The 27582-nt window shown below is 41.9% G+C and overlaps 1 protein-coding gene across 2 annotated transcripts; it reads right to left on the bottom strand.

Moving 5' to 3' along the window:
• Nucleotides 1-5059: 5059 nt before the first annotated feature.
• On the bottom strand, nt 5060-26151 carry LOC306658227 (ADP-ribosylation factor 2). Of its 2 annotated transcripts, XM_079134996.1 has the most exons (5): nt 26006-26150; nt 23300-23465; nt 16900-17010; nt 8824-8948; nt 5060-6842 (listed from the first exon to the last, which is right to left on the bottom strand). In XM_079134996.1, exons 2-5 carry the CDS (start codon nt 23445-23447, stop codon nt 6681-6683), a joined length of 546 nt encoding a protein of 181 aa, XP_078991122.1. In that variant the 5' UTR covers nt 23448-23465; nt 26006-26150; the 3' UTR covers nt 5060-6680. The 2 variants fall into 2 exon arrangements, with proteins under 2 accessions (XP_078991122.1, XP_078991123.1); XM_079134997.1 differs by lacking the exon at nt 8824-8948 and having other exon boundaries at nt 26006-26151.
• Nucleotides 26152-27582: the final 1431 nt, after the last annotated feature.

Below are 27582 nucleotides of genomic sequence, written 5' to 3' on the forward strand. Positions count from 1 at the left end.
CAGGGACTTGGGAGGCTGAGGCAGGAGGAACACAAGTTCAAGACCAGCCCTGTACAACTTAATGAGACCCTGTTTCAAAAAATAAAAAGGGCTTGTGGTTTGCATATGAGGTGTCCCCTGAATAGCTCATGGGTTATCCGATGTAGCAATGCTCACAGGTGAAGTGATTAGGTTAGGAGAGCCTGAACCCAATTAGTTTAATCCATCAGATTTAAATTTGAAGGAATTACTGGGTGATAACTATAGGCAGGAAGGGTATGACTGGAGGAAGAAGGTCCCTGGAGGCATGCCCTTGGGGATTATATTTTGTTCCAGGCCTTCTTGCTCTTTTTCTTTTTGATTTCTTGCTTGATTGGTTTTGGTACTGAGGATTAAACCCAGGGGCCTTTTACCACTGAGCTACAACCCCAGCTCTTTTTTAAAATCTTGAGACAGGGTCTTGCTAAAATGCTTAGGGCCTGGCTACATTGCCGAGATTTCAAGCATTATGTGCTCCACTGCACCCGCTCCTCCTCTTTCTCTGCTTCCCAGTTGCCATGACTGAGCAGCTTTCTTCTTCCACATCCTCCTGCCATGATGTTCTGCCTCAGGTTGGGTTCAGAGCAATGAAGTCAGTTGACCATGGACTGGGCCTCTAAAACCACGAGTCAAAATGAACTTTTCCTCCTCGAAGTTGTTCTTGTCAGTTATTCTGGTCACAGCAATGAAAATTTGCCTAACACAGGGCTGGTGATGCAGCTCAGTGCTAAGGGCCCCTGAGTTCAGTCCTCAGAATGGGGGCATGGGCAGAGAAAAAGTAAGTTTGGGGGAAGAAAGAAAAAGGAAGGGCTAAGTTGTAAGCCAATTGCTTCCTGATCATCTAAGTCAGGTATCTCAATGGGTGTTTATATCCCCCATGGCCTTACACTCTCTGCCAAGAACCCAAAGTCCATGGGAGAAGAGCCCCTTCTCCTAATGGTTCTGGTTATCTATTTGGCTTATTAGCATGTGACAGCTTGCTGTTTGTTCTCCCTTGCCTGTTATCAAACCAAGCTGAGCTCACCTGAAGGGATTGGACAGTAGAAAACGAGGGCCAGCACAATACCCATGACTCGAATGAAGACACGAGGGCTCAGTAGGTATTTTTAACACACAGCTGGCCTGTGGTGCAGCAAGGATTTAAACCCAGTCATGAGTCATGGATCTAAACTGTTAGCCACAGCCCTGGGCTGGCATCTGCAGATTATCAGGCCCCTGCGTTTGAAGAATGTTGACAGCTCAAAGCAAGTACACAATGGAAGTCTCAAAACCTTGTCCTGTGAAAAACACCGGGGATTTATCTAAGATAAAAAAGACTTGATAAAATGCAACAACTGTCCTCAAGCTCTCAAACACTTGGTCTACGGCAAAGCAAAGAGGTTCATTTTACACAGAGGATAGGATAGGATTCTAAGACATTCTAAGCCAGCTGGGATGGCTGGCTGTGAGGCACTGAGCTCCCTGGCGTGGAGGGAATTCAAGCTGAGGCTCAAGTCTGATCCCCCTCCTCTCAAAGCGCCTGCAGCACTGCTGAGCCCTGCTGAGCGGCGTTCTCGGCACTGTTGGTTTCATTATAAATCTCATGTGGCTTTATCGGGGTATAACTTCCACACCAGACAGTTTACCCATTGTAAGTGAACAATTTGGTGGTTCTTGGTAAATCTGTAATTGTTCCACCTAATAGATGTGCAGAATAAGAAATTCCCAAAATAATGAGGCCTGAGGAAACGAAGTAAAAATGAAGGCCATGCACTGACAGCCTTCATCTCCCAGGACAAATGATTTCCGGGTGACAGCCAGCTGCAGACAGGGAGGAGGTGTTTTATCACCTTAAAGGAAAGAGTCTCTGGGAGGCGTTCGTTCATGTCTTTCAAAGCAAATCCTCTTCAGGCGCTGTATGCAGACCTTGACCCAAAAGGCCCACATTCCTGAGTGTCCAAGAAAACATACATGTTCACTCGCCCACCCCTCAAAATACCCTATATAAACCCAGTCCCTTTCTTTGTTCAGCAGCTCATTTTCCACCAGGAGAGCGGGCCCACGGGCGCCATTTCATCCCCCTGAATAAAGAGCTGCGATGACGCGTGAGGTTTGCGTCTGGCCTGGTCTTTCTGTGCTAACAGCACCATTAACACCATGCATACGTTAGGACATTCATGATTGCAGGTTTTGCCTTTGCTTCCTTTCCTCCTCCTCTGCCATACTCTGGGGGTCCGGTGTCTCTGCAGACTTCGAGGCAGCAGTGTGTACTTGGGTGTGGACCCTGCTGCTCCAGGCTGGTATTCAATCATGTCGACATGGCCTCCAGGAAGTTACTTAAGGCGGAGGTTCCCCTTTTTGTAATGTAAATGTGAGAGTGCCTGAGAGAAGATGGACGGAAAATGTGTAGTATGATATCCACTGTGCCTGATGGCAGTCTGGCTGCTGGGGCTACTGGTGCTGCCCCCACCCCTCATTACTATTGTTACTGGCACTTTGCTCTGGGTGCCTATTTCACCTTTCTCTTGCAGACACATCCCTGTTTTCTGGGTTACTCCTGGCGTCCAGCACTTACCCACAGGCAGGGAGATGGAATCCCCCACACTTGGAAACACATAGAACACCCCAGGCAGAACGGTGTGAGAGGCGGCTGCGGTGGAGCAGCAGCACCACCTAGTGGCAATAAGCCCCAGCAAGCTAGCACTGGCCAGATTCGGTAGCTGTTGTAATAGACGGACGTCTTTGTAAGTCACTCAGCCTGATCATCCACCAAAGTTTGTGTGGCCACAACACCCTCCTAGAGAGGGCTTCCTGTGCAATGCATTAAAGAGAAAAGTTCTCAGCACGATGCTTCTTGGGGTGGTGAAAAAAAAACAAATTTCAAAAAGTATTCCCAGGTACTTCAGGGGTGCACACTACCTGGGAGGCTGAGGCAGAATCACAAGTTCAAGGTCAGCCTGGGCAACTTGGGGAGAACTTGACTCAAATAAAAAATAATTTTTAAAGAGGGGCTGGGGATGTAGTTCAGTGGTGGAGCACCCTTGGGTTCAATCCCTAGTATATGCCCCCAGGAAAAAAGGATCCCCTCCAAACAAAGTAGATCAGTGGTTAGTGGTTGTCTGGGCTGAAGTATGGGAGAAATGCAGTGTGACTACTAGAGGGCGCAGGTGACTTTTCTTTAGGAAATAGTCTTGAATTTGGCGTGATGGGCGCACACACCTGTGAGTTTACCGAAAACCACTGGATTGTACACTCTTAAACTGGTGACATGTGAAGTATGGGGACTACCTCTCAACCATCAATGTTTTTTTCTTGCAGTACTGGGGATTGAAGCCAGGGCCTCCGACATGGGAGACAAGTGCTCTACCACTGAGCTACGGTCCCAGCCTTTTTTATCATTTATTTTGAGATAGGGTCTCAGTAAATTGCCCAAGCTGGGTTCACACTTTTAATCCTTTGCTTCAGCCTCCTGAGTAGCTGGGATTATAGGCATGTTCCACCAAGTCCCCATTTTTTTTTTAAAGATCAAAAATTGTGAAGAAAAAAAAAAAAACACATAGCATAGTATTAGATTTTTCATGTACCACTCAGTAAATTGTACCTGAGATGTGGGAAAAGAACCTAGGTCACTTTAAAGTGTCACACGGGAAACAATCTTCAAAGGTTTGACAACACACCTTTTCTGTCCTAACAGCAGGTGTAACTATCCTTAGCCCTTTTATGAAATTACTTATAACAGATCAAATTACATGTTCTGTGACATGTAGAACTGACTCACGGAGCCCCCACTGTACACAAAAATATCCCATATTCTGGGTAATCATACAGGTATCCCCAGATAAGCCAGGTGACTTCTGCTTCCAGGTGAAAGTCGAGGGTCAGAGGTTGAATGGTCTGCTGAATCCAGGGGGTGGAGGACAGGAGCTCTATGGTTCTGATTCCAGCTCCAGAGCTCTTCCATCCTCAGTGACCAAATATCCCTCTTCACAATTGTCACCCCCTTCCCCTCTCGAGGTGTAAAGTCCACAGCCAGAACTAGGGGCTCTTTCCTGGGGGCTCTGCTTCACCAGCCACTCTGTAGCTCAGGACTGATGCTGTGGTCAGGCTTACAGCTTCCACACTTCCAAGGCACCTGCCAGCTCCCCAGACCCCTCACCTGAGCACAAAAAGAAAATCCAGAAATACGGAGGGATGAGGAGCTAGCAGGTCAGGGTTGGGGAGGTGACACCAGTGGTTCCAGGGTCTTTCTCTGGTGATGGTGCATACTCTGAATATACTTAAACCCACAGAATTATACAAAAAAAGGAAAAAAGAAAAGGTGGCACACACCTGTAATCCCAGTGACTCAGGAGGTTGAGGTAGGACAATGTCAAGTTCAAGATCAGCCTCAACAACCTTAGCAAGACCCTGTCTCAAAAAACAAAATAAAGAAGACTGGGCAGGGGATGTAGCTCAGGGGTAGAACACCTCTGGGTTTAATCTTTAGTACAAAAAAATAAAGAGGAAGAAAACAGGAACCAATTGTGTGCTTTTTTACATAAGCATCCCAACTGATCTTATAGCACTTAGCACGGTTAGAATGGACAGAACTTGTAGTGGCATCAAATGGATAGAGCAGGAAAGAGATAAAATAAGTCTCCTGCCACTTGTATTAATAATGCTGGCCAGCTGGCACCAGCACTGACATCAAGGCATTCCCAGGGCAAGAGCAGCGCAAGGCATTGCAGGGCTTGCAACAGCTGGTTTTCAAACAAGCTGAGGCTCCAAAATATGGGGGCTGAGAGCATTAGTGAGCAACATCACAGGGATGGGAACATGGCTTCCAGGGACCTGGGCCTTTGCTAAAAACTGCTCCCCCACTTACACTTACCCTGACTCCCCAGCTCCAAAGTCACAGTGAGAGACTGCAGCGAAAAGTGTGTGAGGCCCACTGACTGCTAAGGCCCAGGGTCGGAGCAGTGCTTCCATAGGGATGCTTGGGACATGCACCTAGGCATGTTCAAGAGTCTAAGATGGCAGGGGAAGAGATTTTATAGTTCAAGAAGTCTGTTTCCATCCTCTCCTCCTTCCAAAGCAAGTTCTTTATTATCCAACCAATCCATGAGTGTTCAGGAGGCCTAGCACCATACCAGGTACACTGGACTAAGCATAAATACAAAAGTATGAGACGCAGCCCCTGCCAATTTCAGGCATACAATCTAAATATTTCTCAGGAATTACTGTTCAAAATCAAATCTGGGCTTGCCAGTATTGCAATGAGCATTCTTTAAAGAAAAACATTACGTCCCACATTTACCATTTTTTCCTATTATAACTTCATTGTTATCAATGAACAAGATTTACTTTTGTTAAAATTCACTTACCCTCCCATCTCTATAATCTGAATCAAGACTTCTTTTAAAATGAATTTTAAAATCTTAAACAGTGGAAGTGTTCAGATACAAACGTGGCCAACAGCTGTTTGGGCAAAAGACCTCAAGGCTGAGTGAACCTAGCTCTCATTAATATTTGGAGACAACATAAAGCATAAAACTGTTTCCAAACAGTTCCTAAGATGTTACTCCATCTGAGTGGGAGTGAGAGCCAGGGAGAGTGATCTAGACAAGAGATGTTTCTTACAGAAGATTTAGCACCAACTCAGGGGCAATGCCAGGGGTGGCAGGGAGTGGACTTCCTCCCCAAAATTAACCTCTTGGCTTTCTCACAAACTTTCACAGCGCACAGGTGTGAGATTCTGGAGGAGAAACTAACCAATATCCTAAGGTGGACTAAGACAGTGAACATGGTGAGGCTCCTCACAGGAGTGAGCCTCCTGCTTTGTGTAGAGCACTGGGCACAGTAGGGAAGTGGGAACGGTAGCCTCCGGGCCTAAAACCTGAGACAGGATGGTGACACCAGAAGACAACCACAATATCCCTCACTTCCTCCACCTGACCCTCCCTCTCCCCCGCAGTGGAACCCTTGCTCCACCATGGACTGTGGGGCTCCAGGAAGAGCCTTGGCCTCACACTGGGCTACTCCCCAAGGGCCTCCATTTGGCAAGTAACAGAGGGAGTAGCCTAAGGGAAAGACTGGACAATTTTCTAGAGTTACTGTCCTGATACTCAAACAAAGAAATCACTGATTTCTTTAACTAAAACATGTTAAAATCAGGAGTCAGCTAAAGTAGAACTTAAGGGAAACGTTCCAATCTGAACCTCTTCACTCCATAGTAAGTACCTGTTCTTTTTGAGGCTCGTTTGCTTTAAAGCACTCAAAAGTGAGCTGCTAACTTTGGAAGCAATTCCTTCCTTCTTACAAAATGACACCAAAGTCTAACAGGACTCTAGGTATGCAGAGATGCCAGACCCAGGACTGTAACCGGACCTGTCTCCACTCCTCTCCAACTCCCCTTTCCACCCTGAAGACGACTCTGGCTGTCGTGCACCAGGGAGCCCTCAGGACTCCTCCATCAACTGCAAAAACCATCATCAAAGCCATTGAAATGGAAGGTAGCGTTTAAAACGTAACACTGGTTTTCTTAAAACATAATACTGGTTTTCTTATAGCGTGTATAAGGCACGGTGTGAGAAAGCTGCCCCCACTCCCAGCCACACAGCCACCAAGGCTCCTCACATGCCCACATGCACCCAGAGGAGGCCAGCTGGCTTTGCCACAATGCACAGGGGAAGGAATGTTTCAGGTCACTTCTGATTTTTGAGCTGGTTGGAGAGCCAGTCCAGGCCTTCGTAAAGCCCATCTCCACTGGTAGCACAAGTAGCCTGAATGTACCAATTTCTCTGGCGGAGGGAATGTAATCCAAGCTTGTCTGTTATCTCTGCTGCATTCATAGCATTGGGAAGATCCTAGGAAGAGAATATGTAAGTCAATTTGTCATTTTGTATCCATACAATAAAATGTGCTCTTCTTCCTAAGACGCATCCTAAACCGGTTTTCTCTATCTTAGTTGCTTAAGTCAAAAACCCTAAAATCATCTTTAATTTTCTCTCTCAAGTCCACATCAAATCCATTAGGAAATCCCAGTGGCTCTCCCATCGTATCTACAACCAGGTGCAGTGGTGCATGCCTGTAATCCCAGTGGTTCAGGAGGCTGAGGCAGGAGGATCGCAAGTTCAAGGCCAGCCTCAGCAACTTAGTGAGAACTTAAGCCACTCATTGAGACCCTGTCTCTAAATATAATATAAAAAGGGGGCTGGGGATGTGGCTCAGTGGTAAAGCACCGCTGGGTTTAATCCCTGGTACAAAAAACAAAGTCTTCAGAATCTGACCAATTCTCACCACCTCTTTCACGATTACCCTGGTTCGATGCCAACCCAGTTTTTCACTGGAGTTACTGAAACAACTTCCCAATTGGTCTACCTGTTCTGCTCTTGCTCCCTAAAGCCTATTCTCAACCCAGTCAGTGAAAGTCAGATTGAATCATCCAATCAAAACTCCACTACCTCTCTCTCAAAGCAAGAGCCAGAGTTCTTAGGATGGGCCCAAGACCTGTGGGACCCAAGGCCCTGTGACCTCTAATTGACCTGCTCCATCTTTTTAACATGGCACTCACCCTATGTGATCATATTACAAAAGTTACTTATTTCCTATGTTTACTATGTATTATCTATCTCCCCTAACTAGAATTTAAGTTTTACAAAGGCAGGAAACTCTGTCTTGTTCCCTCATGTATTCCAAGTGCCTAGAACCATGCCTGGCACACAGCTCAAACTGAATTTGAATATATTAGCATTGAAGAACAAAGATCTAGGTGTACTGGATGAAGGGAACTCATAGTATGATCTCTAGAATTTAAATATAAATACAATCATAAAATTGCTTATATAAGTATAGAAAATTGTATCTCTGGAGAGAGATTTTAAAAATTTAATAATTTTACTCTGAAAAGCAGGATTAGAATATTTCACTTGATATTTTGAACTGCTTTTCAAGTTCACACGCAAATATGTTGTTTTTACAATTAAAAAACAACAAATGATTTTCTTTTTAAATCCATCATGTTCACTAGTGAAACTGCACTGACATCCAACCTGAACAACAAACAGGGTAATAATGGCTGAGTGAATCATGATCCATCCACCATGGAAAATCATGTTTACAAGGAGAGGAGTGACAAGAGAAAATGTGCTTGATAAATCTGAAGTGACAAAACAGACCACAACATTGTCAAAACAGTATGATCTCAATTACATAACAAACACCTTCACAGAGAGGAAGTGGAAGGAAGCACATCCCGGTGTAACATGGTCACCTCAGGCTGGCATGGTTCCGTGGCACCCGCCTTTCTCTTTCATGCTGAGTTCAGCTTAGCTCCTGAGGCCGGGCGCTTCTGCGCTCTTCCAGCTCTTCTTTTACTGCTTTACATTTATGTACAAGTCCTTTCCTCCTCAGGCACAGGCCCTACAGGATCCAATCTCATCTCCTTTTGTTCCCTCATTCATCTGCTCCTAGAACCATGAGGCTCCCTACTTCTTGGCTCAGAAAGTCACTTCAACACTTATCACCCAAGGCATCACAGATTATTTATTTACTGACTGCCTCTCTTCCCACTAGAATGTCAACTCCATGAGCAGAGGGAATTTTGTCCGTCTGGCTCATTGATATTTACCCAATACCTAAAACAGAGTGGGGAACTTAGTAGCTGCTCAATCAGCTATTCACGGAGTGAATGAATGAATATAAGGCATTCCAAAGGTAAGATGGTGGGAGAGGTTAGAGTTAAGGCTGGAGAGAGGGAGGCAGACCTCTAATTTAAATATCGAGATATTTAGGTGAGACCTCTATCAGTAAATTTCAGTCCCAATATTCAGAAAACCAACAAGATACCTGTTTATTTACAAACACCAATAAAACTGCATCTCTGAGTTCATCTTCTGCTAACATTCTGGTTAGTTCTTCCCGGGCCTCGTTGACCCTCTCTCTGTCATTACTATCAACCACAAAAATCAGACCTGGAAAGAAATTACATGTTAGTAATGTGAACGTGGGAAGGGAAGCTGCCTTTACATCTTAGAGCTGCTCCCTGCCTCTGGTGCAATTTCACTAAGAGCAATCACTACGAAGGGACAGGTGATCTCTAGAGTTAGGAAGCTGTCAGACAAGTACTACAGCCCTTCACCAGCCTAACAATAACCGGACTACTCAGAGAAAAGGTTAGGCTCATTTCTTAGTCACATAATTTCTCTATTAGAGAAAAAAAAATCTTGAAAAATATTCAAAGTTTAATAGAAGAAGTGTTTCAGGGTGGTTCCCAGAAAGCAAAGCTGGAGGCCAGGGCCCAGGTGCAGGTGTTTTCTCTGGGACATGATCCCAGGGAGCAAGAGTAAGGGACGTAGGGAGGAAATCAGAGAATTGGGGACAGCTACTATAAAGCTGAGTCATCCAATTGGCCACTGTTATGTAACCAGTGCTTGACACTGTCGAACATTCTAAGAAGCCATATGAAAAGTCTCTCAGAATTGTCCACCCAGGAGACAAAACATTTACCCTTCCCTACTCATCCCACATTGGTCAAGAAGAATGCCACAGACATTAGACCACTCATACTACTGGGTCACACTCCTGGGTTAAGAGATTTCCTTGGGCATCTGTATAAAAAAGAATTTGGCTGATCTTTGTCTCTAGAATTTTCATAGTGAGAGAAGCATCTCTGTCATCATGGTAGGCCTACACCTGATAGTTAATGCTAACGAGGTGACTCGGTGACTCGCGGCAGACCCAAGGTAGTTTATGCTAACAAGATCACCTGGGGATGGGGGTGGGGCCACAGGGCTGGATTCACCTGGCCAGTGATTCAATCAGTCCTGCCTCTGTAATGAAGCCCTGATAAAAACTGTACCTGAAAGCTCAGGTAAACCTCCCTGTTTGGCCATTTGTATACTGTCACAACATCAGATGCTAAAAGAGAACATATCCTGAATCCACGGGTGGGGGGGGTGCGGGGGGGAGGGTGGAGAATGGCAGCTTTGTGTCTGGTACCTGCCCAGGTCTATGTGTCTCTCCTTTTGATTGGTTCACTTGTATCCTTTGCCATAAACAAGGCAATTTTTAAATACAGTGCTTTCACGAGTTCTGTAAGTTAATTAAGCAAACTATCAAACCTGTAGGGACAGGAGAAAACAGCAAATTTTATAGTCATCTAGTTGGAAGTGAGGGTGGTTTGGGAACCCTGAACTTGCTATAGCTGGTGAGGGAATCTTATATAAGACTATACCCTTAACCTGTGAAATCTGGCCCAACTCCAGGTAATGGATATTCAGAAGTTTTTCTGAGGGAGATCCAGAAGGGCTTAGGCAGCCAGGACAAGATGGCAAGTGAGGAGATCAGGGGCAGGACCACCAGAATAAAGGAGCATGGAGAGGGTCTTCCGATGAGGTCAACCTCCTGCTTGATAAAAGTGCTTGTGGACACAAGTGGGGTCCCAATCAGAAAGACACTTCTGTACTCATGTTCCTAAGTGGACATGTGGACATGTGGACACCAATCAGTAATAGAAGTGTGTGGATAGAGGAGATAAGGAAAGGAGGAAATTCCAGAGACCAAAAGAAGAAGCCAAAACTCCCTTTGCAGATTACCAGCTCTGGGATCTCTTCTCTTCGGAGAAGTCTATCTCTGTATTTCTCTCTTTTTTCAGTAAACCTACTTTCTTGCTATCTGTGTCCTGTTCTTCAATTCTTTGCTGAACAGAGAAAACAAACCCAGCACCCCAGATGGGAACATTTGCAGCTCACACCATAACATCAGAGAAATCCCAGGAAGTGAGATACCTGGGTCAGGTTAAATTACAAGCAAGGTACTGCCTTCTCGCACCTCAGTAAAGGTGGCTGGAACCTGCACAAACCCAGTCACTGCTACACTGGAGGGAGAAGCAGGGCCAAAAGTATCTGCAGAGGGGCCATAGTTGTAGCTCAGTGGTAAAGTGCTTGCCTAACACGTGAGAGGCACTGGGTTTGATCTTTAGCACCACATAATAAAATGAATAAAATAAAGGTATTGTGTCCATCTACAACTAAAACGAACAAAAAAAGAATCTGCAAAGGAGGTACACAAGAGGTATGCAACACTCCATCCAGGCACAGGACAGGCAAGACTTCAGTCTTCAGCAGTTATCCACATGAGAGTAACAACAACTTGGTGTTTGGCTAACAGTAAGCCATTTGAAATGAAAATGTGAAGTGGATGTCCAAAGAACTGACTTGTCCCAGTTCAGGTTCTGGGACACTGATGATAACAAGTGGACTTTCAGGTACATTAAGCCAGACTGTCCTGGCAACTCTACAAGGGAAGCGTTGGACCCCTACTCTAAGATGCCGGTAAACTGGAGGAACTCAAAGAATGACCAGGACATATGAAGAATAACTGATAGCCGGGAGATTCACCTAGAGAAAAAGTCTCATTGAGGGACTGGGGGCAGTCTTTGAGCATCTGAAAGGCTGTGGCCTAAAAAGGTTTCAAGGTAGTTTCCGTCACTGTAAGGAGACCAAAGGCCAGGTGGGTAAAACAAATCTATAGAAAGTCAGCACTGAACAGGCTTGGCAGGGTTGGAGATGTCACAGGCTGCCTCAGGAGGCTCTCCTGTCACAGGGATATTTATGCCTAGCTTAAGGCACAACCCCTGGGAACAATGCAGAAGGGAAAGGGGAGCGGGACAAGATGACCTCTTAGTTCCCTCTGACAATGAGATTTCATAATTGTCTAGGAAAGAAAACCAGGGCTGGCCCTCCACCCTTGGTCTCTGTGCATCCCAGGCCCACAAGAGCTGCCTAACTCAGCTGCTGGGGGAGCCTATGACGGCAGGTACAAGTGCCCATGCTTCTGCATGCTTGAGGCTTGGATGTGAGTCAAATTCATACCAGTGACATCACATCAGATTAACAATGAAAAAATGCCAAACATTCAAAACTCCCCCAAATGTTTGATATGTTACCAGCAGTTCTGAACTCTAATCATAACAAGCCAAAAATTCAAGGAGATTAAGACTCTTAACGCAAAACTGACAGAGCAGAAGCTGACATGTTATCCCTTTGCCATTCCTAATAACAATAAAATTGCCCAATACTAGATCCTATTTTATACTCCATTTTCACATAGGCTCTTATCTAGAATGCAGCATCAGACTGACTACACTTCTGACCTTAGAGAAACTAGAAAAGGTACACTTGTACATGAATGGCATAGTGTTTTTTTTTTTTTTAAAGTATGTGCATGTGTATGTCTGGGTATATCAGCTCAGTTGGTAGAGCGCTTGGCTCGCATGCACAAGGCCCTGGGTTCAATCCCCAGCTCCACACACGCAAAAAAAGTATGTGCATGTGTGCACGCACGTATGTATACACACTCACGTGTAAATGCATTAAATATGTCTAGACAGATATATAAGTGGTTATCTATGGAGAGGAACTGAGGAATAATACTGATTTTTCTCTATATACCCTTTTCCTTATTTTTGAATTTTAAACCATATACATATATTGCCATTCAACAAATTAAAATAACTGCACCTATAACCAAGGATATAAAAAAAAATTTTCCGCATGAGAATGGACCACTGTATGCATTCTACACCACATATCCATTAAGAAATTGCATAAACAGTTCAAATTCCAATACATACAGGTAAAACCCACACAGTAAAATGTCTTAATAGAGAGCTAAAAGCATGCATTAAATTCTGTCATACTTGACACACTGATACATAAAATTGAAAAGACAGCCTGATCTTTGGGAGGTTGGCAGAAAGAACAGGGGCAGCATCCAAGACTACTCATGGCTGAGACATGCGGTCTAGCCAGAGACAGCAAATTCATTCTTCCAAATGCTCCCATTTGCTATTTCATGAAGAGCCCAAATTACCCACCCTGAGGACCTAGAAAAAAGCCAGCTCGCTGCCATCAAAGCAATAGTTACTGAAATTCAGTAAAATTAGGCTTGTTATGAACAGAAGACCGAAGACAAAAAGGTACTTCAATGTGGTGTTTGAATGTAAAAATCGTGAGCAGGGTAGAAAAAAAGAATCTTGCCAGAGAACGACAAAGTAAAACCTCCAACAATTTGGGCTTCAGTGTGAGTGCCTGCTGGCTCAGCCACAGAACGAAGCATTTTATAAAATGAATCTCATTTCAACCCAGTGATCCAGGCGTCTCCATTTGAAGATGAGGAAATGGAGACAGAAGAGATCAGCGAAGTTACTCAAGGTTGACAGAGCTGTGTGGTTCGAACCCAAGTATTCTGCTTTTAATTCAGATGAGGAACTGCAAACGTTTAGCCAAACTGGGAAGTGTCAGTCCAAGATAAACATATTCTTGAGCTATCAAAAAAAAATATCTGCAATGAACTGAATAAAAAAAATCTAAGCCTCACGATGGAAGTCACTGGGGTTATCAAGTGGTTTCTTCAAAGAGAAAAAATAAATCAATAAAAGAATGAAGCATTTATCCTGCCTTCCTGAACAAACTGTATTTCAGGAAAACCAAATCTTCAATGAGGGAATTCTTTGTTTAGAGAGATTACAGCTAATAAATGCAAGAAGAAATAATAGGATTTAGAGAAATCACCATTTTGTAACTTCTAATGAATTAACTGATCTACGCAACAGCCCTTAATGGAAGCTAAAATCATGAGGAGAAAGGTTGATGGGAACTTTATTTTGAAGGAAGTAGGTTGATACCATCTGAACTCATTTGGCATCACTGAAAGCATAGAAACTTGGCAGTGCCAGGGGCTAGGTAGAAGGAAAGATAGGGAGTTATTGTTTAATGGACACAGAATTTCAATTTTACAAGATGAAAAGACTAATAAAGATGGATGATTGTCATGATTATACAACATTATAAAGTGCATTTAATTCCACAGAACTACACTTAAAAGTGATTAAGCTGAGCATAGTGGTGCACGCCTGTAACCAGTGGCTCAGGAGGCTGAGGCAGCAGGATGTTGAGTTCAAAGCCAGCTTCAGCACATAGCAAGGCTCTAAGCAATATATTGATACTGTCTCAAATTTTAAAAAATTTTAAAAACACATGTGGCCCCCCAGGGATGTGCCTCAGTGATAAAGCACCCCTGGGTTCAAACCCTGGTACCAAAAAAAAAAAAGTGATTAAGATGGTAAATTTTATATGCCACCACCACCCCCACCACCACAAAAAAAAAAAAAAAAACAGAAAACAAAAACAATTACCTAGCAATACCACTCCTAAGTATATACCCAAAAGAAATGAAACGAAGCTGGCACAGTGACATACACTTGTAATCCCAGTTCCTTGGGAGGCTGAGGGAGGAGGATGATAAGTTCAAAGTCAGTCTACCAGAAACTTAGAAACCCTGTCTCAAAATAAAAATAAAAAGGACTGGGGATGTTGGTCAGTGGTAAAGTGCCCCTGGGTTCAATCTTTAGTATCAGGAAAAAATAGAAAATTGAAAATAAGGACTCAAACAGATACTTGTACCTGAATATTCAAAGCAGCATTATTCAAAACAGTCAGGTAAAAGCAACCCAAGTGTCCATCAATAGATAAACAAAAGGTAATTATCTCCAAACAACAGAATATTATTTAGTCATAAAAGGAATGGAGTTCTGATACATGGTACAATACAGAGGAACCCTGCTAAGTGAAAGAAGTCAGACACTCAGGTACAAAAGAACAAATATTACATGATTCCAACTTACTTGAAATATCCAAAATAGGCAATTTCAGAAAGTAGAATAAAGGTTAATACGGGTAAGAGGTGGAGGGATGGTAGTTATTGCTTAATGGGTATGGAGGTTCTGTTGAGTAGGGTTTTTGTTGGGGGTGATGCAATAGTTTTAGAAATGGATAGTGAGGACGATTCCAAAACACTAGGATTGCACTTAATGCCACTGAATGGTACACTTAAGAACTGTCAAAATGGTAAACTTTATGTTATGCACATTTTACCACAATAATGGTTTTTTTTTTTTGGTGAGAGGAGCAGTACTGAGGATTAAACCCAGGGACTCCTCCTGCATGCTAGGCAAATGCTCTGACATTGAGCTACATCCCCAGCCCTTTTTATTTTTTTGAGACAGAGTTTCACTAAGTTGTACACACTAGCCTCAAATTTGCAATCCTCCTGCCCCAACCTCCTGAGTAGTTAAGTTTACAAGTGTGCACCACTGTGCCTGGCTATAAAAATCTTTTTTAAATAGGAAAAAAAAAAAAAAAAACTTTTAAGTGCAATAACCAATATATATATACAACATGATTATACATGTATATACATTACATGTATATAACATGATTATACATGTATATACATTATACTATATATATATATACATTATACTATATATATATATATATATAGTAAGTGACATAATAGAATGAATACTTAAGTATTCTTGCCCCCAAAATGAACTGGACTCTAATCAAGCCTCTATAACGAGCTTCCAGTTTACAGGGGATCCACAGATTTAAAAACCAAGCTAAATGGCCTCACAGTAATCAGACAGATTCAGAATGTAGACTCAAGAATTTAGCCAAAACTCCCAGCATAGGAAGAGAGAGAATTGTTGTAGAATAAGAGAGTGAAGTGACAGAGAAATGAAATGTAACATGTGAACTTTGATCCTGGATGCAGACAAATCAAACAGAAAGGCTATGTTTGATAAGAACAGGGAAATCTGAATAAAGACTGGATATTAAATATAAAGGAATCATTAACTTTGGAAGTATAATAATTAAATACAGATTATATTAAAAAACAAAACAAAACAAGACTTCATCAGTTAGAAATGAACCCTGCAGGATGTGTGAGTAAAAGGCATCACTCAGGGATGGACAAAGTGTTGATAACTGCAGAGGCTGAGTCATGGGTGTGCAGTTCATTACATCATCCTCTACGATAGTCTAAAATCTACAGGCTGAGAAGATGACTGCAAATAGAGCTAAGTCCAAAGGTAACTTCTGACACAATGATGAAAAATATAAAGGGACAGGTGGACTTGGGTGTTTGGACTGGAAAGATTGGCAAGTTCAAGTCAATAAAACATATGCAATGAAAATCCCATCAGCAGCAGAATCTTCATAAGTAATATACTCCAAGTAAATTCTAAAATGAGTAATCTGCAGATGACATATGGTGAAGATTCTATATGAGAATCAGGGTGTAAGAACGATGTGGACAGTTATGACTTATCTTAATAAGCAATAAGCAGTAAGCAGTAAGGGCATTGTTTATCCAAAATATAGGTAATGTTAGATTGATGGATGAGTACATTACAATCCCTACTTTTAAGAAACCAATAAGGTGAATGATCTGGGATATTCATGCCTGTTCATGTATGTGTAGAGCAGGAGGATAGCAGGGAAAAATTGTGACCAGGATTTGGGATTCTGGGTTTCAGTCATCCTTGTTCATCTTGTTTTCTCTAGAGGCAGGATTTTCAGATAATCTCAACAGGTTTAAAAGAGTTAATGGAATTTTAACTCTTCAAATATTGGAAATTCATTTAAGGCACAAATAATTCCTCAACGAACTGAAAAGATGAAATTCATCAGGTTAACCACTTTCTTTTTTTAAAAAAAATTTTTAGTTGTAGATGGACACAATACCTTTATTTTATTTATTTATGTGGTGCTGAGGATCAAACCCAGTGCTCCACGCATGCAAGGCAAGTGCTCTACCACTGAGCCATGACCCCAGCCCCAGGTTAATCACTTTCTAACCATTCTGAATTAAGAGGAGTTAAAGCTCAAGTTCCTTTTCTAGAAACACAGGAACATCTCAAAAAAAAAAAAAAAAAAAAAAATTTTTTTTTTTTCTAATAAGTGATGCCAGCAGAAAAGAGGAAATGAGTTAAGAGTCCAAATAAAGCTGAGCACCACCCCGTTATCTTTTCCAGCATCTTTAGATACATTTAATATATACAGTACCAAACTTTACCTTGGGTGTTCTGGAAATAATGTCGCCACAAAGGTCTGATTTTGTCCTGGCCACCGACATCCCATACTGTGAAGCTGATATTTTTATATTCTACTGTCTCCACATTGAAACCTAAATTGGAAAGTTGGAAAAACTCTGAATTATGATTTTTGCTAATTGAACAATTCAAAATATCAACTAACATTTAGATAGTACTTTCAATTTACAAAGCAGCTTGCTAGCTGAACTACAGCTTATAGAAAAGAATGTGCTGGCTTACTATGCTGTTCGTCATGCCTGTGTCTCAAACTACCCATCTCCCCTTTCTCAGCAGAAGACCTTTCAGTGTATTTCAGAGCAAAAAGAAGTCATCTGTGAAACTGACTTCCACTTCCACTACAGTTTAAAAACTACTTACACCTTCACCTACACTTTTCTTCCTCCATCTTTGAAGAATGGAAAGGAGCAACCATCTAATGCCAATTCCTCTACCTATGTGCTACATGTCATCCACCCAAACGGACTAGAATATTTTGCTGTTGCTACTTTTTCCCCCATCCAAATATCTCCAGTTTGTTCTCAGGATGCCTAAGTCTTTTACATCTTTTTTTTTTCCCCCCTCCAAAAAAATTTCTGCCAGGCATGGTGGCACACAGCTATAATCCCAAGTGACTCAGGAGGCTGAGGCAGGAGGACTGCAAATTTGAGGACCACTTAGTAGATTTTGTTTCAAAAAAGGAAAAGATGGGGGTAGATATAGCTCAGTGATAGAGCACCCCTTGTTTAAATCCTCTGTACCACAAAAACAAAAGCCAAACCAAAACAAAACAAAACAAAAAAACCCCCACCAGGTTGATAAAAAAAAAGCTCTTCCTGATCCCTCATATTTACCTGTTACCTCCTTCTCTTTGCACTTTCTTTTTTTTTTTTTTTGGTACCAGGAATTGAACCCAGAGGCACTTAACCACTGAGCCACATTCCCAGCCCTTTTTATTTTCAGACCAGGTCTCACTAAGTTGCTTAAGGCCTTACTAAATTGCTGAGGTTAGCTTTGAACTCATGATCCTTCTGCCTCAGTCTCCCAAGTCGCTGGGATTACAGGCATGCGCCCAGCTTCTCTTTGCACTTTCAAAATAAAATATCTCTATGATTCAGGGTGTTTATTTAGCTATATCCCAAAATTCAGCTATATTTACTGAGTATACTTTGTCACTTCTCACCCAAGAGTACCTGCTCAACCGTGTTCAGTAGCTGGTCTCACTGGAGTCAGCAAAAATCTCCATTTCAACAAATCCAACACATGCTTTCTAGTTCTTAGGTAATTTGATTGTATATCTGACCCTACTGCTTAATTTCTCCTTGAAACTCACTCTTCCCTGGTATCCCATTTTCCATCTCTATAGTTGTACCTTCTCAGCCTCTTTTGTGAGTACAGCCACATTCAAATGATCCTTACCATGGATTCCCACAAATCCAACCTGCCACGTCTGTTTTCCTCTTTCCACACCCCTCCAAAGGCAATCCAACAACTGCACTAATAATTCTCAAATGTATGTCCTCCAGCCCAGACCTCTGTCCTAAGTTTCAGACTCATAATAAAACATTTTCAATTAGATGTCTGCGGGGTCCCAAAATAAAGCAATCTGTCAAAAACGGAACTTAAGATCCCTACCCTTTCAGCCTACTCCTCCCTGACTTTGCTCCACAAACTGGAAACCTAGGAGGTATCCCACATACTTCCAACTCTCTCTCCCCCTCAAAATCCCACTACCAAACCTTACTAGTTCAACTTCCGAAATATCTAAAAGTCACTTTAACTCAAGAAATCATAATTTCTAGCCTCAATTGCTGAAACAGTCTAACCATCTCCCTGTAGACATTCTTCTCTCCAGCCATTCACCATTTTCTAATCAGAGCACCATGTTAAAAACATACACCGTACAGCCAGATATGGTGGTGCACACCTGTAATCCCAGTGACTCAGGAGGCTCCGGTAGGAGGATCGAAAGTTTGAAGTCAGGCTCAGGAATTTAGCAAGTCCCTGTCTTAAAATAAAAAATCTAAAGGGATAGGGATGTAGCTCAGAGGTAAAGTATCCCACCTCCCCAGTACCAAGGGGAGGGGAGGGAGAAAAACACATAATATAGACATAATGTCTATCAGTTTTACACATATTTGTTTAATTGAAATACTTTAAATTAAAAAAAGAAAAGATAATCTCTCCAGGCAAGGCGGTATGTACCTGTAATCCCATCTACTTGGGAGGCTATGACAGGAGGAACATAAATTCAAGGCCAGTCTGGGTCACTTAGTGAGACATTGTCTCAAAATAAAATAAAGGGCTGGGAATGTAGCTCAGGGGTAGAGTACTTGCTGAGCATGTGCAAGGGCCTGGGTTAAATCCCTAGTACCAGAAAAAAAAAAAAATCATAATAATAATAATCTCTCCTTGGCTTCCCATATCCCAAATCCCAAACTTAACTGCCAGGGCCCACAGTAACAGTGGACACAGTGGACGTACTCACCTTCCAAATCTCAATCTTATCATGCCTTGCTGTAGTGAGAGACACTCATTACACTGCAACGAGCTAAATTCTTGCTGAATAAATATATGTTTAATGCCATTCCAATTCTATAGAAGGGGAGGAGGGAGGTTTGCAGGAAACTTGCCAAAATTATCTGGCAATCTGAATAAATAAGCAAGTGAACCTGGTCAGGAAATTTCTGCAGACAATGAATTATTTTTAAAGATATTACCAAATCCTAATAATAAATGAATAGAATTCAAATGACTACAACAGGAAGTGGTCTAGAAAAAGACACACATACCAGTGAGAATTTAGTATGTGACACTAAATATCACATCAGCATGGAAAAGTTATTTAACAAATGGCAGTGGGTAACTGTCTACCTCTGCAAAGTCTAATATGTAGCCACTTGTCATGTGCAGCTAATTTATTTAGTTAAATACAATCCAAAGCACAGATCCTCAATTGCACATGCCACATACATTTCAAGTACTCAACAGCCACTTGTGGCTACTAACCACTACAATGGACAGCACACACAGGACATTTCTATCATTACAGAAAGAGCAACTAGACAGCGCTGTCTACCCACTTGAAAAATATAATCAAATATTTTTCACCTGTTCATAATAACATAAATTCCAAATGAATAAAATGTTTTATAAAATAAAAATTTAAAACATCATAAAAATAGCAGAAGAAAATACTGGTGACTATTTTTATGATCTTGAAGTCATTAAGATCTAAAAATATGACCAAAACTAGCCAAGCACAGTGGCACATACCTCTTATCCCAGAAACTGAGGAGGCTGAGGCAGGAGGATAGCAAGTTCAAGACCAGCCTCAGTAATTTAGTGACATCTGCCTCAAAATAAAATAAAGGACTACGGCTAAAGTGCTCCTGGGTTCAATGCCTAATACCAAAAAAATTGATAAAATTATCAAAATTAAATAAAGAAAAAACTGGTAAATTTGGCTATCTAATAATTAAAAATTTTCCTACAGCAAAACACAGAAAAATCAAAGCTGAAAGACAAATCATCAATTGGAAAATGAACATATGATAAGAGCTCCTGGGTCACTTTGTCTTTTCAAATCATTAAAAGACAAACATCCCAACAGAAAAATAACTGAACAGTATCAAAATCAAGTTACAGAAGACAAACGTATATTTGAATATATTCACTTATCGTAAAAGACATCCTAGCAAGTTGCAGTGGCATATGCCTGTAATCCCAGATGTTCAGGAGGCTGAGGCAGGAGAATCTCAAGTTTGAGGTCAGACTCAGCAACTCAGCAAGGCCCTAAGCAACTTGGTGAGACCCAATCTTAACATAAAAGATAAATAAATAAATAAAAACAGTTGGGGAGGTAGCTCAGTGGTAAAGCATCTCTGGGTTCAATCCATAGTAAACCGCCTCCCTCAAAATAGACATCCTAGTATAAGTGTTTTTTTCCCCATTAGATTGGCAAATATCCAGGAGAATTTAACACTAAAATGGTGATGCGATCTTTTTAGAGAACAGTCTGCAATCTGTATATACATTTAAAATACACATTTGTTACATTAGCAAACCCACCTCCAGAAATTATTGCAAGAAAATAAAGAACATGCAAAAATTTGAAATATGTTTACTTTGGCATCATTTACAAAAATATACAATGGCAAATAATCTAACTAGCCATCAATGGAGATTAAAAATATAGCCATATAATGAAATACTAATCAGTTATTAAAATTTGACCTTGATCTGTATCAACACCTTCCTTAGTCCCTCCCTGCTTTATCTAGTGAACACCAGCTCATTCTTTTGGTCTCAATTTAAGCATTATTTCGCCAAAACACTTCTCTAGGTTGGCTGGGCTTTCTCCCAAGCCGCCTTCAGTCAGTAAGACAGTTGGGGCCTGGGCCTCTCTCTCTACTGTTTCATGGTCTTTTTCTTTTTCTTTCTTTCTTTTCTTTATTTTTTTTTTTTTTTTGGTATGGGGGGATTGAACTAGTGGCACTTAACTACTGAGTCACATCCCCAGTCCTTTTTTATATTTATTTAGAAACAGTGTCTTGCTAAGTTGCTTAGGGTCTCCCTAAATAGCTAACTGGCTTTGAACTTTCAATCCTCCTGCCTCAGCCTTCTGAACAGCTGGGATTATAGGCATGCACCATGATGCCCAGCTTGCAGTGTTCTTTCATTCTCAAAGAGCAAGCAGCTTCCTCAACTGATGGTGACATTTTTAGTGAAGGCAAGTTTCACGACATAAGTACTTGTCCAGTCTCTGCTTTAATTACATCCACTGATGTCTCACTGACTAAAGCAAATCAGGTGGCTAAGTTCAGCATCATTGTGGAAGGGGGCTCAGTTACTGAGGTCATGATTCATTGGGCTCATCAGTTTAATAATATACCACAACACTGATGTTCAACTCTTTCACCAAATATTCACTGGACACCCAACATGTGCTAGGCCATTTTACTAAACTCTGGGAACAGTGTGGAAGATGAACATGATTCCTGCTCTTATTGCTGGGAAGAAGAGAAACAGTGAATAAGAAATTACACACGGTTATGTTAGTAACTGAGAAGTTACTAAGAATTTCAAGTTACTGTCAAAATTTAGATCAGGAGGAAATAGGTTCAAAGGGTCAGGAAAAGTGCACATGAAAAATAATGTTTAAAAAATAAAGTTTAAACTGAGAACAAAAGACTGAGCTGATGTTTACCACATAAAGGGAGGATGGAGGAGAAAGAAGTCAGGAAAGTCCTTTAGGGAGGAAATAACATAGAAAGTGGGTAAAATAAATGTATTGTCTAATGAAAAGTAAGTGAGAAAACAGCATGCATATGATTTTACAAATATCCACAAAAATCTTAATAGAACATTTTTCAAAACTTTCTATATTTTTCTGTATGTATGAAATTTTATGCCTTCTTTAAATGTTGCAATCTCTGAAGTTATAGCCCAATGGGAAAGTGAATCATTTGGGTCCTGGCCCCACCCGGCACTCAGACAGTGCTAATATTCACATATCATCCTGTGGAGTGTATCCTCACTCAGGAATCTGGCAGTTCACAAGACAAAGATTAGGTTCTGTCAAAACTGCCTTAGCAAATCCCTTAAAGAGCCCATAAAACACAGTACTCATTCACAGTAAGACTAACGCAGCCAGATTGCCAAGTGTCTTACTTGGACACCATCTCAAGTAGCTGGCTTCAGGCTGAGTGAAGAGAAGAAATCACACTCCACCTTTAAACACTAGGAATGTAGTTGGTGGGAAGAGATGCTTCCATTGAGAGGCCAGCTGGAATGGAGGCTGACTGAGGAGGCAGCAGCAGATACCCAGCTCCCACCTCAGGTTTACGCTGGAATCCACACCGAGAGAAATGGAGGGCAGAACTCTTCTCACTGTTTTAATTATTACTATCCTTTTCTTTGCCATACAGAGAGGGTTAAATTTGCTTAGCCTTAATATGTTCATATGACTCTTCTATAAACCTAGGAATGTGCTAAAGATTCTAAAGAGCAATTAGGAAAGTATATATAACCTGGTTTGGGGCCTCAAAAAGTTTATGCTCTTGGCTAGGCACAGTGACCCATGCCTAAAATCCCAGCAATTCAACACGAAGGCCAGAGGATCGCAATTTCAAGGCCAGCCTCGTCGACTTAGCAAGACCCTGTCTCAACATAAAAAATAAAAAGGACTGGGGATGTAGCTCAGTGGTAGAGTGCTCCTAGATTCAATCCTCAGTACCAAAAAAAAAAAAAAAAAAAAAAAAGTCTATGCTCTTGGAACAGAAAAGATTTCCAAAAATAAATAAATATTTAATAATGTAAGATGCACATTAAAGTATTATATTGTAAACTTGTAAGCTGGAATTCCCAAATTTGTTAACATACCTATTGTAGGGATGGTAGTCACAATCTCTCCCAGCTTCAATTTATACAAGATGGTGGTTTTTCCAGCTGCATCCAAACCCACCATAAGAATCCGCATCTCTTTTTTCCCAAATAGACTTTTAAACAGCTTTTCAAAAACATTCCCCATTGTAGTTTAAATCTGTAACTGAAAGAAAAGAAAAAAAAAGTCAAATAATTATTCTTTGCTGAGTTATAAAAGCAAAATACATAAACTGTAAGTTGCAATTAGAAGTAGTTCCTAGTAAAATTAAAAAATGTCAAGTACGTTTGGCCAATAGGAAATAGTGATCTCATTTTCAAAGGGAAACTCAACTAACCTTTTGATGCCTTGCCAGAAAATTCTATTTTCCACTGCAGCTTCCAAGTGGGATATGCAGAAACACAGCCTCAATGTTGAACTATGGTGGCAGGTTTTAGTCGTCTTAAGTAGGGAAGTAATGTCACATCACACACATCTACACCTTGTTCTAAACTCTCTTGAAATGAGAATTTATGAAGTCCAGAATCTGTTTCTTTTATACAACATGACCGTGTGTGTTTGTATGGTATTGGGGATGGAACCCAGGGGTGCTCTACCACTAAGCTACATCCCCAGTCCTTTCTATTTTTTATGTTGAGATAGGGTCTTGCTCAGTTGCCACAGCTGGCCCTAACTCTACCACCTCAGCCTTTGGAGTGGCTGGGATTATAGGTGTGCTAGGCCATTTTACACAATATGAAGTAAAGTCTTTAAGGCAGGTAAATAACAATATCTCTTGGAAACTGTAGTTGCCTTTGGCTAATAATAGACAATACCAGTGCCCAGAAAAGAACCAAAAAAATTTCTGAGTTGATAAAATCCAGCACTGGGATATTGCACTCCTGAGAGAAAAATTAACTAGGCAGAGTTGAGAAGTACAGTAGCATCCAGTATTCTATGGGGTGACCCTCACCGTGTTTTTTTTTTTTTTTTTGCAGTGCTGGGGATTGAACCCAGGGTCTTGTGCTTGCAAGGCAAGCACTCTACCAACTGAGCTACATCCCCAGCCCCTCACCAGTTTTTAAAACTTTTTATTTTAGTGTAATTTACTTACAGATATAAACATGGTAACTGTAAATTCATTGATTTTCATGAACCAAACCCACCTATGTAACCAGATCAAAAAAGATGATTACCGGTACAGACTCTCCTTGTGCCCTGCCCCATCATAACTCCCCAAAAGGTGATTACTATATAGACTTCTAATAGATTAAATGTTCAATATTTTATTTTTCAGTAGAGTGCCTAGTAGGGTGTACAAAGCAAAAGCAATAGCAAAACCAGCCTAGCTTTGCAGAAATTTACACTCTTTTTTTTCTTTAATAGATCAACCTATTTGAATTGTGAGTCTGCTATTCCAATGATTTTCAGCAGGGCATGGTGGTGCACCCCCCTGCAATACCAGCTGCTAGGGAGGCTGAGGTAGGAGGATCATGAGTTCAAAGCCAGCCTCAGTAACTCAGCAAGGCCCTAAGCAACTCAGGGAGCCCCTGTCTCTTAAAAAAAAATATTTAAAAGAACTGGGGATTGGTTCAGTGGTTAAACGCCCCTGGGTCCAATCCCCCATACCCCAAAAAAACAAGTTCTTGGAAACGGAAAAAGACTGTTCAAAAAGAAAAACGACCTACATCCTCATTCCAGAGAATATGATTTTCCTTCTAAATTAGGAACCAAGGAAAGGTTTACTCAGGGGAAGGAGGAAAAGATTCAACAAGATCAGCCAGTTCTATTCATCCAGACCCCAGCGACCTCAGAGGGGAGGTCACTAAATTCCAGAGGACCCACCTCTGAAATTCAAGTTTCCTACAATAGCTTAACATCATGGATTATGTCACACACCATTGCATTCTAGGAGAGAGAGCAAACACAGCATTTCTCCTGTACACAAATGAGGAACAGTGACCCAAGAATGACTGCTTTAATCATCCATAAAAGGTCTGTTACAGGTCTAAAATAAAACACCCCAGTGCACTGAAGTATTCAGAATCTGTGTTGGTTCACAAAACTAGAGATACCTTTCCTTTGTTTCCGAAATAAGGACAAATCCCACAGACGAGGAAAACCGTAAGGAACACGCTGTGGGAGGAAAGGTACTTCCCGCTTCGAGGTCCCCCGAGGCAGGTAATGCCAGATCACCCCTGCCCCAGCCTAGCTGGTTTTCCCCTTGCTTCTCTTCCCTCGTCTTCCTACTCCTGTGCGCGAGGTCCCAGACACCCAGGCTCCGCAGGAGACCCTCTAAAACAAGACATCGTCAACCACAGAGCCTCTCTGGCACGCTCACCCTCCCTTGCCACAAGCAGCAAATGTCCATCGTGGAGAAACGGCGGTAAGACCTCAAGGGCAAGAGCGAGAGCAGTGGCCAAGGTGAGACTGAGCAGCGGCCGGGCGGCGGGGCCGGATAAGGCCGCCGAGTGCCCTTTCTGCCCGGGCCGCCTGGCCGCTGCCACTCAAGCCGCGGGCCGTCGGGAAGAAAGAGGGCTACGCGGCGAAGCCTGCTCAGCATCTCTGGGTTCTCGGCTGCCTGGCCCTACAGAGGGCGGGGAAGGAACAGCAGACCCCGACCCCTTCAGGCAGGCCACCGCTGTTGCCCAGTTACTCGCCCGCCGTCGGGTCGGAAATCTAGTCAGGCCTTGAGTGCGGCTGTCCCGCTCCGGCCGACGACTCACCTGTCGCCTCTCTGAGAACCGCTACAGGAACAGCACCGACTCCGTTACCTTTAGGATTTCGGCTCCCCTCAGTAAAATGGCGACTAGCTGGGGGCGGGAACAGCAACCAACCAATCACCCACCGTCTTTTGGAGCCTCTGCCCCAATGATCTCCATGTTCCGTGAGTGACGACAAGTCTGACCAATGCAAAGGACAATAAGGGCCTGGGCGGGAGAAGGCCCGCCCCCCGCGACCTAGGCGACCGCATGAAGCTCTGGAAATACCGGGTTCAGAGTCCAATGACAGCTCACCGCGTTCGGGCAAATCACGCCCACGTACCCCACCCCAAGGCCAAGCGCGACCAATCAGAGAAGCCAAAGGATTTCCGATTTGCCCAGCCAATGAACTAGGAAAACTCTCAAGGATTGAACTAACCCCGGGAACGTTTAGACCAACCCGGTGCAGGTATGTGGGCGGGGCCGGATTCATTGTGATATTTAAGGAAATTTGCCCGGGTTGAGCTAAAAGTAGAAACTAGTTTGGGTCAACGTTCCTTACAGGAAGTACTCAGACACCAGCACCGGCACCGAAAGTAGTTGTAAAGTTTCCTAGTCAGTCTGAAGCCTGACTGCCTCTCTGCTAGCAAACATTTTCAACAGGTGTGGGGAAATACAGCCTTCCAGAGGTCCCCAAACCGTAGCCCTTCCTTGAGAAAAGCTCAGTCTCTTGCCAACTTGTTTAGCTAAAATATTTTAAACGCCTGTAAATAGTACTAACTGCAATAATCAAAACACCCCCTATTAAACGTATGTGCCAAGAACTATGTCAAGGACTTTAGCTGCATGATCATAATGTTCCGGCAGGTTAGAAACTATCACTTCCATTCTACAAAGATGAAAATTAAGTAGCCTAGAAGAAATTCAAACCTGGGTCTGGCGTTTCAATCTTTTTAATCAAGTTCTTTCTCTTCTGGTTACAGCGAAATATATAGGTAAATATAAATACATACGAGTTTCCCTACATGATTCTTTAAAAATTTAAGTGTATGTGTGTGTATGTGCGTATATTATATATAATATATAATATATATATAAAAAATATATATATTTAATATATAGAGAGAAAGAGAGAGAGACTTTGATTAAAGTACATAGAGAAGAAACACCCCTCCTTGGAGGGGGCTATGAAGAGAAGGAGGAGGAGAGAAGGAAACAATTACCTATCATCCTACCAACCAAAAACAATTCTCCTATCATTTTGATTTCTCTTTATCACCATTTTCTATGTAAATTTCACATAGATCAGATACATACAATTTTATATTTTTTGTGTTTTTAAATTTTTATTGTATTTTCCATTTATTTTAATTTGAACATTTCCACACTAACATTTCCTTAAACATTTTTATAGATGCATGATATTCCAACATATGAATGTATCCTTATATATTTAATAATTTTCATGCAGTTCAACATTTAGCTGGTTTCTGAGTATTTCTATTACGAATAATATTGCAGCGAACATCATTTTTTCCTTCCTGTATTTCTCACTACTTTTTGTAGGAAAGAATCCAAAATTGGACTCACTGGATCAAAAC

This window comes from Sciurus vulgaris (genome assembly GCF_902686455.1).
Source record: "Sciurus vulgaris genome assembly, chromosome: 3".
Lineage (NCBI taxonomy): Eukaryota > Metazoa > Chordata > Mammalia > Rodentia > Sciuridae > Sciurus > Sciurus vulgaris.

Excerpts from the sequence above, each read along its gene's own strand:
- LOC306658227 (XM_079134996.1), bottom strand. The coding sequence starts at position 23,447 with ATGGGGAATGTTTTTGAAAAGCTGTTTAAAAGTCTATTTGGGAAAAAA. Across the intron at positions 8,949-16,899 it reads TTATTTCCAGAACACCCAAG|GTCTGATTTTTGTGGTTGAT; the intron begins GTAAAGTTTGGT and ends ATTTCTTTCCAG. Across the intron at positions 6,843-8,823 it reads TGGTGTTTGTAAATAAACAG|GATCTTCCCAATGCTATGAA; the intron begins GTATCTTGTTGG and ends TTCTCTTCCTAG.